Source organism: Achroia grisella, unplaced genomic scaffold (assembly GCF_030625045.1).
Source record: "Achroia grisella isolate CSIRO2021 unplaced genomic scaffold, CSIRO_AGI_Agris_v1 utg1581, whole genome shotgun sequence".
In the NCBI taxonomy this organism is placed as follows: domain Eukaryota; kingdom Metazoa; phylum Arthropoda; class Insecta; order Lepidoptera; family Pyralidae; genus Achroia; species Achroia grisella.
In genome coordinates, this window is record NW_026712659.1 from 267,593 (window position 1) to 283,284 (window position 15,692).

A 15,692-nucleotide genomic window follows, 5' to 3' on the forward strand; every position below is an offset into this window, starting at 1 on the left:
TTTTTAGAATTTATTTTATCTAGCAACATAGACACGACACCAATTGGTCTGGTTTAATTTAGGCTGGCGACCCGCACGTAATATTGCTATCATCGTATAGTACAGCGTGACGCGGCACCGCCACAATAATTAAGTACGAACAAGTATCCGTCCAATACGAATATTACATATGAATGCAACCAGAGCACGTGTGTACTGATCAACGCCGGTAACGTATAAGGGAGCGGAACGGGTGCAGTGTGCAGGTACAGGGCGGGGGTGCGGGGGCGGGCGGGGGGCGGGGGGTGTGGCGGGGGAGGGGGTGCAGGCGCAGGACGCGGCCCGGGCGGCCGGGGGACCACCGGCGAGTGTAACAAAAATTATTGTCATCCAATGCTTAATTTTCCAATCTTTATAAGTATCGTTTTATTTATTTACTTAACACTTTATACAGATCGATATCGTCCACTATCATTAGTATAATCATCGTAACTATAAAATTTACAACTACAATTTATTTGACGTCGCTGCGGCGACTTGCGGAATCTCAAGTGTCGCGGCGCTGGCGCGAGTCTCAGCGGCTCGAGGGCGAGAAAGGGGGAGGAGGGGAAGAGACGGAGGCGGCGAGGGCCACGCGGGGGGCGGCGGCGAGGTACGGGAGGGGGATGGGGGGTAGCTCGCAGACGGCACGTCGTATAAAAAGTTCCACTAGATTAGTTACAACGCTTTCATATTTACAATATCACATCGCGCGAGCGGATGCGGAGCGAGAGTCGCCGGCCTCAGGCACGGAGTAATTGAAGGACGCCGCGACTGCTCGGCGGCGAGTCGTGCGCGGTGCGGAAGGGAGGGAGGGCTCACAGCTGGTACCACTTCTTGTCCTTGTACTTGAGCATGAGCTGGTGCGCCGAGGAGGAGAACTCCGCGGCCTGCGAGTGCATGCGCTCGGTGCGGTCCTCGAGCTGCGAGAGCTTGTCGCCGCGCTCCAGCACCAGCTGGTGCGCGCGCGCCACCTCCCCGGCGGCCGAGCCCGCGCGCGCGCTCATCACCTCGATGGAGCCAGTCTGTCCCGGGATGTGCTTCGCCACCGAACGGTTCGGCTTGCCGCTGCCCTCGCCGACTGCAACGCAATCATACCGTCATCAGTTCAGTTGTTGTTTCACCATAAATGCACACATTTCTACGCTTCTCTGCACGGATTTATTAATTTAACATTTATAAATCTGTACAATGCAGAGAAAATTAAAAACGAGTTCATTTTGTTGTTCAAATTGTAGATTTAGATTGTAGTTTTAAAAACAGTTTATTATATTTTATTACAAAAGTTGCGGCATCGAGTCAAGCCTATATCAAAAAACCATCATACGTAAATTTGTAATTCCAAGTGTCTCTTCAGTAAGTAACCAAATTTATTAGAACGTCAAGGGTAGAATTATACTGATCACAATTCCTCTAACTGCCCTATCTGATATAAGAGTCGTGAAGGTATATTATTACGTTGATAATACTTTGAATAGTCATAAAACGAAACTGCAAGTATTAATGCAACTCACAAAGTTCCTCCCTGTCGAGGGGTCTCGAGCCACCTCCGAAGAGGCCGCGGAAGAAACTCTCCTTGGGAGGCTCCGGCATGTCGCGCGGCAGGAACAGTTCGCCTATCATCTCGTTCAGTTGGTAACTAAAATACAACACAAATACCACACCATAAGCTTAACATAAACATTATAAAAGAGTATCAAGGTAGGCTTTGTACTTAGGATTTGACTATTTGCTTTTACAATAGCATATGCTGGTGGTCACTCTATTCTCCCAAATTTGAAATGAATCTGTATTATTGTAAACATGTACAATATGGGACACAGTCTCCTAGATACATCAAAATAATAATTGCATTTAATAATGCCTAGCAAGACAAATTCAATATTGTCTACTAAGCAACTGTGTCACCCCACCTTACATTTCTCTATTGTTATTTAGTATATAAGATCAATATTTCTATGTACATATTGTCAGTTTATTATCATCTGTAATATACATCGTCTCGACCAACAACATAGTATGACTCACCCGCAACATACAACATTTATTTGAAAAGAATACGAGCTGAGTTTCTTATTCAGTACTAGTTCTTCTCATCTCGAAATCATTCCGAACTGACGGTAGATTTGACATATCATAAGAGTCTGTAATAGACCTACATGAATAAAAATATTTTGAATTTGTTTCGCCCAAGTATCGCCGTCTCAATTATGTCTTGCAACAAAGAACTCTTTGTAGATTGTAGAAGTTAAAGTTCTGAGGTACGGGCGCATCAGACCGTAGTTCTCTAAAATGGGAACACATGTGAGGTAGGTACTGCAAGGATCACATCATCTCGTGAAACTATTCACGTGTATTGGTGACGGTTATCAATTGTCATCAAGTCTGTCCATCGATCCATTCCAATCCCAGTTACAAAATTCTATGTATAATATGTATGTATTTACAAAAAAAAAAAATATCTATGTATTCGTATCAGTTACCTAGTACCCATAACACAAGCTTTAGCTAGCTTAACTTGGGTCTAGATGGCGCTGTGTGAATTGTCCTGAGATTATTATTATTATTATTATTATAACACACGTTATTCGTGGTCACACAATTAACAAGCTACTCTATTTTAAGTGTAGACTTACCAGAATTCAGCATCCACTGTGAACTTCTGTATTTCAGTGGGAGAGGCGAGGTATAGTCCATGGCCCCGGTTGCTAAAGCAGAAGGTCTTCGCTATCCTGCAAGCCAGCACATAACGTGATCATCACACGACCTCTCCATGATATGCATCACGTTTTAAATTTCAGAAACTGGCACCGCGAGCTTGATGTATGATAGCTTTATGCCAACTAATATTACGAAATGTTAATTGAAATATAAATTTAAAAATTATGTTGATATTGAAAATTTATTGAATTAAAATTAGTTTAACAGTCTCTCACCTGGATGTCTCCTCTGAATTCATAAAGTTGTGAAATAAAATGTCTAAGAACATGTAAACTAGGGATGCAGTTTTATGCATTCACATAGAAAAGAGTGCGGATAAATATTCAACAAATATAAGGAAACAATCAAAAGCTGTCATGCTAAAGCCAAATCAGAAACGATATCGAACTACGGAGCTCAGCGAAGAAGTTCCAGAGACTACAACTAGAAGGCCGCGTACATAATATAAAAACAGTATAGATGAGTGTCAAGTGGACATGTAGTTGTGGACGAGCTGTTGGTGTTGGTGTGTGCGTGTTCAATAAACGAGTATCAGAAACGACGTACAAACAAGTGAACCGACAGTAGGTACGTACTAAATGGTCAAGCAAAGTTGCAAGCAACGCTCGGGATAGGGCAAATCATACTGACGCGGTGGCAAGTGCACTTGGTTTAGGTTAGTTTTTTTTCTTTGCAAATTAGAAATGTTTCGTGTCATGATAGCATAATTTGCCCACAACCGACCGACAGGATTGTTCTTAGAACAGGGGGCGGGGAGTGAAGCTCTCAAGGTTACATGAACAATACATGTCTCTAAAGAACGCAACAGAGGCCGGAGTGAGCGACTCCACATAACATAGTGACGGTACGTGACTAACGCATGTCATCTGTATGGACGGTGACTTACTGGTCCGTGTCCTCGTTAACAATCAGTTGTTGGCCCCATATGGAGAGCATTGGGTCTACGATACCCCTCTGTTTGGACTGTGTCTGGAAGCTACCAGGAACACAGATGGCGGTCAGTATGCGCTCGCAGTCGGCGCGTCCGCTAACTTTGTAGGAAACAAAGCCAGCGGACGCCCCGAGTCTTCATTAGTCATATAGTCGTTGTGCTAGTGATTGTGGTGCGGTACACGATAGAGGTCAATCCGAGACGGTGGATGCAGGGGACCGCTACTCTGAACTCTATGTCGAAACCGTTGGTATTAAAATACAATTAAGGGGTTCAATTTGGAAACAGTCAGCGTTCGGTATACAGTTTAAATACGAGTGTATGACAGGTTGGGTGAGTGTATATACATCGATCGAGTTGCAGCACCATATTCAGATATTAATCGTTACAACGTGGAACGGTGTAATATTATTGTGGGCAATTTGTACCGAGGTGTGTTGCAGTGGTGTCTCGGGGAATGTCTTAAAGTTACAACTGAAAATATAGATAAAGAGTGCCAAATATCGGAAGCACAGGTGGTGCTCGACAGATTTGCAAAATTTCGTCTACATTGTGATGAGAAGTAGCGCGGCTAGCGTCAAGTGGCCGGCGGTGAGCTCACCTGCGCGGGAGACACCTCGTCGCTCGTTCGGCACAAGGCTGGCCCTCGCTAACCAGCTATGGATATAGTACAAAAGTAGAGGGATGAGATGCGATGCGAGCATTCTAGAGAGCTCGCCTTGCACCGAACGAGGCTACACTTTCTAACATCGACCGTAGGTACAGGAAGTCTGTCTTGAGGCTCCCAAATGATAAAGTAGCTCTAAATTAACATGGCTCCCGGTGAATGATCAAGATGAATGCCGATGAGATCCGTTAATGGCAAATCGTGACGTAAAACAGAGCATTCACATAACGGATGAGTCTGCGAAGCTATTTATAGCTAAACAGCTGAAATGTAGTATAAAATAAGCCGTTTATCATTTAGTGCCTTCGGTTGGTGCACAGAATCGTCTAGTGGTGATCGGTGTGTCACGGGACAGTCTATCGTGAGCCTCGAGAGGCGACACCAACGCAACGCCCAGTGGGGCCGCAGCCGCGCCCGCACCCCTCCACGCGCGCGTCCCCCACTGGCGATATACCATCAATCCGTTCTTGAACTGAACCAAACAGTTTCTTAAGTTGTGTTCTCAAATGATTGGTAAGTAAATAATATTTTGAACGTAGGTTTCAAAAGACACATTCACTTCAAGATCGGATGTCTTATATAGGAGTAGAGAGAGAGTAACGAGGCGGAAGACTCACCTAAGCTCTGAGAGAGGAAGGAAGTCAACGTCTACGAGCGGCCGCAGGGAAGGCAGACTGTACGCGACCAGGTGGCCGGTCGACAGGTAATTGACGAGACATACACTATCTGGAACGCCAAGTGGCAGAACAAAGTATTAAGTTCTATACTCTGCGACCGACGTGGGTAGTCGAAATTAAAAATAACTCTTTGGACACAGGTATGTATTAAATATATCTCAAAATATTATTGCACAATAAGATAATTAATTAAATCCACGCTAGGTGACGCGCGGTCCATTTCAAACTCTCCTACATGACTGTGTCCATATAAAATAATAGTTTCAGCATATAGTTTTGGGGTATCAGCCGATCGCTTCGGAAGCCAATACCTAGGGGGCTAGAGGCACGCGGGTTAGGTCGAGAGAAGAAGATACAAGGTCCCGGCACGGTACCTTTCAGGCTGACGATCTCCGCTTTGACGACGAAGTCCGTGTCGACGATCTGCTGCCGGTAGACACAGTTCTGGCTGGGCAGCGCCACGACGCGGGCCTGTTTCTCGGAGGCCACCACCACGAACTGGCGGTCGGCGGCCGGAGGGGGCTCGGGCGCCGGCGTGGGACTCATGCGGCTGCCGCTGCCGCTGGAGCCCTGCTTCGTGGGCGTGCGCTCCCGTCGCTCGCGTGCCTGCATCACCACACCCTCACTAACCCGTAGTTCACTACCCTTACCACTTGCTACTTTCACTGCTCACTACCACGCTTTCACCCCTGATGATTCATGTCTAAAACTCATATACCAGAAAGATACTCGGTACAAAATTGTTTACGAGATTGCTTAAGTCTCACTCAGTGGCGTAGCTACCTAGGGGCTAGGTTAGTGCCCCGGGGCCCTCGAGCCCTTACCAGAAAATCACGAACTGAACTTTTAAAAATTTCTCCCATTTTCAAAATAAATATGACATGTTTGCAATTCATGGTAACTCAGTTGAGCGAAATTGGAAAGGAAATAGGAAAATTCCGTCTGTGGGTTGGCAGTGTTCTTAATTTGATAGCGATATGTGCGTTTTAATAAAACTGTAATGCAGGAAAATAGGAATATATAGAATTGTAAAATAGGGTCCCACTGCTCAGCAGTGGGGCTCCATTTTTTTATTTACCTTAGGGCCCTTGGTTACTAACACCACTGGTCTCATTTATTTCTTCCTGCCTTCAGCAACTTGTTTCGCAAGTTGTGTTCCGATTTAAATAATTCATTAAACATCCGCATAGGCGTTAACCCTGACTAGGCTTCAGAAATGTTTTATATTATGCCCAATTTACACTCAGCCCCAGTGGGCAGGGAAGTGAGCAGCGCGAGAGTGTAAACACGAGTGGAAACACTTTCCATGCCATTGGCGCTGCCACTCGCGCTGCCCGGCGCTCCCTCGATTTTCGGTTTTTCGTGCGCGAGTCAAAGGACTGGCAACGCGAGTGGCAGCGTGTTTTTACATTCAGCCCTCTCGCTCAGTTGACGCCCGGCAATATTTCCGGCAGCGCGAGTGGCAGGGGAAGCGGCTGAATGTAAACGTAGCACTAACTTTCACGGGAGTCTATTATACTTTGAAATTTGTTACTAAGTACGCCAGCTTGTTAACCAAACTCAAACAAAATGTGCTTAGCATGAACACTAGATGTACATGCTAAGCACTTTGTAGGTAGGTCGCAAAATATTGGTTATCACAAATATTCATGGTACATGTGAATGAGCATAGTAGCAGCATACTTTCTACAGGTGCCACCTTTAGTCCTTGCAACTTCTTAGAACTCTTATCTCACGGTACGTGTAACATTAGCAACGCAGCTGCGAGACCTTCAAGCTGTTGTTACTAGCACTATGCAGGTCTAGTAGTGGTCGTGTGGCGCGGCGTGGTGGGTCGGGTCATTGGGCTCACTAAAATATGGTCGAGCGCAGTGATGGCTGGCTCATCCGTCATACTCGTGAACGAGTGCTGCTTGTATGGACTGGTCTGCTCTTATCACTACGACTGATTTAATCTTATTGCATATTTATATTTGACCCAAAAAATTTGTGCTTGCTGGTAGTTTGTATTCACGCGTTTGGACTTGTAAGTGTAAACTTACAAAGATTATTTAAAAGAGCAATACGCAAGTTTCTTGCTCGTTCTTCTTGTGATGAGACAGCTTTCCGAACGAGTGGTAGATAAAAAACAAATTGTTATGACTATTCAAAAGTGCTTAAATTAAGTTTATTTGAATAAATGATTTTCTTTTCTATTCTATTTAGAGAATTACCAACTTGCTACCAATAACTCTTTCAGCAGCGTTCATACGTATATAACGTTATTTTGATTTTACTCACATCCTTGCTGTCGTCCTTCCAACTTTCGTATGAGTAAGGGATTAAAGCACCATTGCAGTCAAGAAATGACATGGTCAAAATTGACCCTCTTAACCTAAATAACGGACCACCTGCAAGCAAAAACTCGGAATTAACTTTTGCAAAAAGAAATAAAGAGCATCGTTGTCTTGTATTTTACTATCCTATTGGAATAGATAAAGGTTATAAGTTCGAACCTGGTCGATATTAAAAAAAAAATCACAAGTTTATATATTTACTAGCTGTATATCGCGACTTCGTCCGCGTGGAAATTAATTTTATTTTTCTAAAATAAAAGTAGCCTAAGTTACTACTTATTACATTAGCTATCTGCCAAAAAAAGTCCCGTCAAAATCGGTCCAGCCATTTCAGAGATTAGCCGGAACAAACAAACAGATAGGCAAAAATTGTAAAAATGTTATTTTGGTGTATGTACCGTATTTATATTCGTATGCATGTAGTAAAAAACGGTTATTTCAATATTACAAACAGACACTCCAATTGTATTTACATGTATTTAATTCTATTTGTAGACATGAATATAATTACTCTGTTTTAGGTTTGATGCGGTCATTATTTATAAGTACAATTACTACGTTTTATTTTTGTATGTATGTATGTATGTATGTATGTATGTAATAACCGTTTTTTACTAAATATACATATAATTACTCCGTGCGTAAAATGTTGTTATCATATTTACCACTGGTGGAGACAACGACGGGCTGTGTGTGCCTCTGATCGGCTTCAGGCAGATTTATCTTCATTGTGAGCACAGACCCCAAAGTAGTTCCGATCCATAGCGTCGGCACCAGTTGCGTAGGATCTGGATGCGAAAGTCAACGATACTTTTTCAAAGAACTCCTTTTACTTAGGTAACTAGCTATTCCCATCTGCGTGTAATTTAATTTTATTATTCTAAAATAAAAGAACTTTTCTAAAATAATAGTAGCCAAGTTACTCCTTATTACATCAGCTACCTGCCAAAAAAGTCCCGTCAAAATCGGTCCAGCCTTTTCAGTGATTAACCGGAACAAACAGACTGACAAACAGACAGGCGAAATTGTAAAAAATGTTATTTTGGTGTACGTGCCCTATTTACATTCACATGCATATTAAAAATATTACAAACAGACACTCCAATTTTATTTACATGTATAGATTGGAATTGCAAAGAAGCTGACGGTGATAATTATAATCTCTTTAAAATCTATTAATATTATTACAACTATTATATATTATTTTCTAAACTAGAATATATTTAACGCTATATAAAGTATATACAACAGCTACTCACCTGATTTGGTAGTGTAACTATCGGCAAATGCAAGGAACTGTATGCCTTCTTGGGAGATGTTTTCTAGACTTGACATACTGCTGGAGCGCGACCGTGAGAACGAACTGTCCAGCTTGTCTACCCGGCCGGTTGGCAACACAACAGAACCAGATTACTCTCTCCGTATCGAGGAGACATTCTAAAAGCTCAATAGCAGCCGCACTCGACGCCTCCTAGTGAACTTTTAGTACACCTTTGGCGATTCAAGGTTTTAAACGTCTTAATGCTGAAGGATTCAAACAAGTCTTTAATGTTGCACGCTTGAATTCGTCAAAGTGCTACTCTACAAGTTGCAGGCTAAAGCTAGCTGGAGATCATGAGCTCAGTGTTGTCGGTGCAGTCGTGAAATTAGCTGAAATCACTCCGGTGCGACAAACAATCGTACGGTGCCTTACAGAAAATAGGAACAGATCATGAACAAATCAGAGAATCATGCATCAGAGTAGAGCCGATTTGCGCCTGCATGCCCGTCCAATCTCAGCTTATTTACACAACGGTTTTATATGTTAGTAATTTAGCCCAGTTTATTTCGGTTAGAATGGTTAGGTGCCTTGACTTGCAATGGTTCAACGATACAGGAAAGGTAGTCGGTTAAGATACATCAGCGAGGAACAACAGTCAAAACACCGGCCACGGTTAATATTCCTCGATTTTATATAATCTTAATCATAGCACATTGAGAAACAGCACTACATGATAATGTTGACGGCAAATGGGAAGCACTGAGAGAAATGTGAGAACGAAACGTCGAGACTTTGCAACACAAATTGGATGAGATGACAGATGGAGTGTGATGGTGTCTAGGTCGGCAGGCGAAGCGGGACGTCCCCGTTTGTAGCTGTCTAACTAAGCATCCCACTATTAGAACCCTCTAAGTTAACCCTCTAGACAAAGCGCAAACTGTTTGGATATCGTATAAGCGGGCAGATAAGGAGAATGGGGGAAGAGCGTTCGGTGGCGGTGACAATGGAATGGAGTGGAGTGGAGACACTGGACGCTGGGCGTGAGTTGGTGGGGTTTTGTAGATTTGGTAGCAGCGTCGCATGGACGGACAGACAAGTCTAACGTGTAGCGGTGAGGGAAGGGTGCAGCGGTCGGGAAGCGCATGCAACTATTGCGTTATTAGTAAGGATAGTATCGGAAGCATACATAGACATAACGACAGCCGTATATAGAGGCAGCCAAAAACGAGCCATATAAACTTTTTGCTTTGTGGTCGCGCTAGAAAAAGAAACATAATATCATGTACTGAGCGGTAGAGGTTAGTCAAAAGGTAGTATAAGAACGGTCTGATTCGAGCGAGTGGCAGTGATCGCCGGCGAGCGTGGCGCCGGCCCAGCGGTGGGACGCGAGCGTGGGCCGGCGACGGCAACAGTCAGTCGCACACACACACAAACAAACGCAACGTGATCGCTCGTGCTGACACACAGACGGACCACGTCCGCCGTCTCACACAAACAAACAATAAATGTATAAATTATTATGTATAAATATGTCATACTATGCGTTTGATACAATATGGAAAGCATCGCTTATATAATGCACATATAACATACAACAGGGTCCGTTCATCGTACACTGAATATTATGCGGTATATATAATATAGATACTAGAAGTAAGTAGATAGTTTTGAGTAGTAAGTCACCTTTTCATGATACTAAGAGTCATGCCAGTCCAAGTCGTATCGCCGAGTGCAAACCAAGTGTCGTGTGAAGAGAGAATATGGCAACACAGTCACAGCCACAATTTCGACTCTAACGGATACGTAACAACTACTAGGTGGTACCTACGTGATGTACGGGGCCGCGGCCCGTGAACAAGCTACCGAAACAAACGAAACCATCCACAAAAATATAAGAAATATATGGAATAATAATAATAATAATATATATATATATAAGTAAGAGTGAATGCAATGTTGGATACCATTGGGTTGCATAATGTGTAAGTACTCCATAGATGCGAGAGACTGCGGAATAGTTGGTTCTGTACCGACAAATAAACCACACATGTTACAAGCACGGTCGCGGACGGCGGGCGGCGGGCGGGCGCGGCCGGGCTCGAGGCTATGCGTCCGGCCCGGCCCGGACCGGTGCGTCCGGTCCGACCGTCCGGCCCGGCCGCGCCCGCCGCCGCCCGTCCCTGGTGTGTGGGTACAGCGACGGTCGACTCGTGAGACGACACGCACAACATTATACACCATTTATAAGAGATTAGGATATCATTCTAGAAGTTGACATGAGGTACAACAAAGGAAAAACACTACTCGGAATAACAGCTAGAAATTAAAATGTTAACCAATGTAGGTGTGGTATATTCCAGTGATTACCTATTAAATGATTCCGATCTGAAATTGGAAATTGTTCAAATGAATAATAGAGAAATTTTGAATCAACGCATGCTTCGCAGCAAGTAATGATCAGTCACTAGTGAGTTCAATTCGATTTACTGCAATCAGTGATCGGTGGGCGGGCGGAGAGAAAGCCGATGCCAATTCAACAAGTATTTTTAGGCTACATATTTCATTATAAGTTATGGAAGTTACTTAATTATTAGTTTTGAATCTGAAGACTTTTGTCGAGGGCGCCGTAGAAGCAGATAAGTATGTGGACGATGTCGACGCGCGTGTTCAAATTCCAAACTAATATTTTGAATCAGTAATGAAAGAAGTAAGTAAGTGAGTGTGAAAAACTAAATAAAAAAATAAAATAAAGAGAAACTATAGAAAATAAGACAAGGAACCAACTAGTACATTCGACGGTCCGTCGGAGCCGGATCGTCGAAGAAAAAAACGGAACTGAATCGAACGAAACCGAAACAAAAGTAACGGAAGGAGAAATTGCGACTGCGTCAGAACGGAAAGAGACGAGGCCGCGGGGGCGTCGAGTAAGGTGACTGTACTACCAAAACTGCAATACTGTCGCGTCGTCAGCAGAGAGTGCTGCGGGGCGGGGGGCGCGGCGTACACGTCGGACGCGGTGGACAGGCACTTGTGCAGTTTGCGGGTACCTTGCGACCGCGAGCGCCGCACGCGGGCCCCGCCGCCCCCCGCGCCGCCCGCGCCGCCCCCCGCGCCCGCGCCCGCGCCCGCGCCGCCCGCGCCGCCCGCGCCCGCCGCCGCCCCGCCGCCCGGCCCGTTCATCTACAACACACACAGCTGCCACCACCCGCCCGCCACCCGCCACCCGCCACCCGCCACCAACACCGGTCAGCACGACGGACCCCGGCCCGTTAGTGGAGCGCGATCTCTGTGCGAGACCGCTCGGTTAGTGCATGATGAGCCCCGGGGAGCGAGGCCAGTGGGCGTACCTATGCGGCGTCGAGTCGCCGGCGACGTCGAGTGCGCGCCGCCGTCGTCCCGCGTCGGACACAGCCACGCCGCCGCCCGCCCTGGGGACGCGCACAGTGAGCGGGGCCGCGCGGACGTGGGGCGCCTCCGCCCCGCCCGGCCCCGCGCGGCCCCGCCTGGCCCCGCCCGGCCCCACGCGACCCCACCCGGCCCTGCGCGGCCCCGCCCGGCCTGCGAGCCGCCGGAGAGCTACCCAACGGGGACGTGCACGGCTAGCACGCGACTACTCGGTTTGTATCATTAGCGAGTTAACATCTCAAACGGACATCGACAACACAGAGATCACCTACGGCACTCGAAGCGGTGGATTACATCAGTACAGTTACCGAGTAAGTCAGCGAATAGATCTGTAAGGCAGTTAGAGTCCCCGTCGGATGAGTCCACGTCCTTGGGAATAGAAAACAGATACATGTGTGAGTGTCCCGCTTCGGTTCCGCCGACGGGTCGCGGGGTGGTGTGGGTGCGAGTGCGGCCGACCGTCGCACGGTGTGCGCACACAGACACGAGATCGCACACACAGGTGTCACACATTTACGCACGCATCTTATATGTATACACGCACGACAGGATATAGTAAATAAAAATAAATAAGCCAAGTATCACAAGAAGCGGGAAGCGGTTAATAAGAGGTGGTCGTCCACTCGCACTCTCTTTAGTTTTACATCTACGGATCTGTTAAAAGAAACAAACTTGTCGTTAAATATCTTAACCGTTATTCTGCATTATTACACACCACACTGTAATATTGTCAAGGATCTAGCTACCATCACCTCTATTCAGCTAAAAACCTCTATCTATGTATTAAAAGGGGACTACGGGGAGGGATTAGTAAAAATTGCCAAACCTTTACCATTCCAATCGTAAGTGTTTCGAATGAGATCTAAGTAATCAAAGGTACAGTCTACTCGTATGTTACAGCGATACCGCACTAGGTGCTACGCAGCGGCGATTGGTGATTCCGGCGTTAGTGATGACGGTGAGGTGATCGCGCGGGATGACTCGGTACTTACTGAAACGCCGCATCAGGCTGCCGGCGAACGAGGCCTGCGCCCCCGGCCGCCGCCGCTCGCGGGCGCCCTCCTGCTTACTGAACTTAATGTTGGGCACCGACAGCAGTCTCTGGTCGCGCTTGTCCGGCCGCTCCGCCCTGTCCGGCCCGTCCGGCTTGGCGCGCCGCGGCGGCCGCACCGGTCGCTCGTCCGCCGCGTCGTCGGGCCGTTCGGGCTCGTCCGGCCGCGCGTCCGGCCGCGTGTCCGGCCGTCCGTCGAACAACGGTAGGTTGTCGGGGCGCGCGGCGCGCTCCGGGGACGGGCCGCGCGCGGGCTCCGCCTCGGGCCCCGGCGGGTGCTCCGCGTCCGGCTCGCGCCCCTCCTTGTCCTGCCAGCGCTCGTGCAGCTCTCGGTGCATGCGGTCGTACACGTCGCCCGAGCGCCGCTCCTGCAGCTCGCGGTGCATCCGCTCGAACACGTCCGAGCACACCCGCAGCGGCGACGCCAGCCGCCCGCGCTCCTCGTCCTCGGCCTCCGGCGACTGCGCGGCCGACTCGCTCGTCTCGGGCCTCTCGACCGTCTCGCAGTAAAATCGGGACTCTCCCTTCTCGATCGCGACGTCGCTCTCGGCGGGCGTCGAGAACGCGGCCTTCAGCTTCAGGTCCACCCGGGAGAGCTGGCGCTTGAGGTTGAAGGTCTTCCAGGGTGTGGACTTGCGGCGGACGTCCGTCTTGGGCGCGTCGGGCTCGTCGCCGGGCTCGGCGGGGCTCGGCGCCGGCGCGGGCCCCGGGCCGCTCTCCTCCAGCTTCGGGGACACGGGAGGGGAAAACGTCATTGGTGAGGCGGAGGTCGCGCGACCGCCGAGACCGGTTCATGAGATCGTGCAAGAGTTTATGGGATGCTGTGAGGCGAGGGGTGGACGACGATATAGCTACGGTCTCGCTCGCCGCTGCGCAGCGACGTCGACGCGCCGCCGTCGGAGGCGACGTCGCTCGCAGCGCCCGAGGGCGAGCGCGGCCGGGGACGGCGCGGAGCCGCCGCGACCGCCGGGGGGGACGGGCGAGGTGCGAGGGACTAGCGATGCCATGCCGGGTGCGGCTACGGGCGCGGGCCGGGACGCTACGGGTACTCATAAAAAAAAAGTGGAAACAATAGTGACGGCGACTCGCCCGTCGCGGAGCAACTGATCAGAACGAGGGGATCGGCAAGGGAAGCGGGCGCACCTGGTCGAGCGAGGGCGAGCGCTGCCGCTCGGAGCGTGCGGGCGCGTGGTGCAGCTGCGCCGCCGCCAGCGCCGCCACCACGCCGCGCCGCCACACGTCCGCCACCACCACGCCGCGCTCGCCGCCCCACGCCATCCTGACACACCGCCACCGCCGCTCATCACTACTCTCATCGTGCCGCCACACGCGCTACGCTCCATCCACGTGTACGGGGGCGGATCGTGAATTTGTGGGGCTCTGGGGTATATCTACTTAGGGGCCTACCTATTTATATTATTCAACTAAAAAAATACACCGACCAGAAATTCCCCGTTCCTTTCGATAGACGTGTACTCGCATGGGTTGATTGATCTCAGGGTTGCCAACCTTATGATAGGTTTTTTAACATTCTAGATATTTTTTTATATTCTAAATATCGTTTCAGTGGTTACTCAGGGCCCTTTGTGTCCTCGGGGCCCTGGACTGCAGCTCAAAAAGCCCTTAGGTAGATCCGCCCCTGCACGTGTAGATTGCAAATGTATTCATTCTTTAGTAGTCATTTAACATATCAATTATATATATATAGTTTATTGTATATATACCATCCTCATTTCAGCTGTATAGTTACCACCGTTCGCAACTAGCTAAACTTGGGTCTAGATGGCGCTGTGTGAATTATTAAGATTAAGATTATTATTATTATTTGTATAGTTCTGGGTATTTTCTAAGTACATTATGTATGTATTTATAATAAAAATGTATTTAAGTCTTTACATCAGTCATCTGGTAGCCATAACACAAATTAGCTTAGCTTCGGACTAGATGGCGTTCTGTAATTATATATTATAAATTCGGGGGAGTGTGTCGATATTCTTACCACACTTTTATATTACAATTGTTATGTTATTATTCTTCAATAATATTGTACACATGTTTATTAAAAAACTATTTTCAATATATGTTCATAGGCTTTAAATGTATTTTTTATGTAATACATTGGCAGCAATAGATGTTTCTTAAAGAATTGAAGAAAAAAGAAATTATTGAATTGTGTTTGGAGATTATTCTTCATTCATCTATTGCTGCCTATGATTATTAATTTTATTACATTTATTGTAATATAATGTATTACGGTATAAGTGCGTTATGACGGTTATAACACACGAGCTGGAATTCCAGCTCGAGCCGTAGGCGAGGGCGTTATAGAGCCGAGTGTGTTAAATATGCACGTACATCGTAAGACGCTTCTCAAGACACTTGCCAGAAAAAAACGCACAAAATCATTATATTATATTTTAACTGTTTGAAAACTGTTGCTTTCCCGCCGTTTTACTTTTTTAATTCAACGCTGCCGTACTTGTTGGCTCCGTGTAGCGGTCTTTTGTAATTTAATAAAAAAAAAAAACAAATAGCGCGGTTATGGAATATAACTTTACTATTTGTGTTACGCACGATTATTTGAACTTTTTATATATTGAAAATTGGTAAAATTAAATTCATTTT

The 15,692-nt window shown here is 47.1% G+C and overlaps 1 protein-coding gene across 1 annotated transcript in view; it reads right to left on the reverse strand.

Moving 5' to 3' along the window:
- Positions 1 to 286: 286 nt before the first annotated feature.
- The window catches only part of LOC131841313 (syntaxin-binding protein 5), a 401,890-nt gene continuing 386,484 nt past the window's right edge, over positions 287 to 15,692 (reverse strand). The window contains 12 exon segments of the mRNA XM_059189637.1: positions 287 to 1,099; positions 1,533 to 1,657; positions 2,655 to 2,750; positions 3,626 to 3,715; positions 4,955 to 5,063; positions 5,389 to 5,620; positions 7,295 to 7,404; positions 8,016 to 8,138; positions 8,610 to 8,763; positions 11,996 to 12,039; positions 13,009 to 13,792; positions 14,211 to 14,346. Coding sequence (XP_059045620.1) covers positions 837 to 1,099; positions 1,533 to 1,657; positions 2,655 to 2,750; positions 3,626 to 3,715; positions 4,955 to 5,063; positions 5,389 to 5,620; positions 7,295 to 7,404; positions 8,016 to 8,138; positions 8,610 to 8,763; positions 11,996 to 12,039; positions 13,009 to 13,792; positions 14,211 to 14,346 — 2,266 coding nt within the window. The 3' untranslated portion in view covers positions 287 to 836.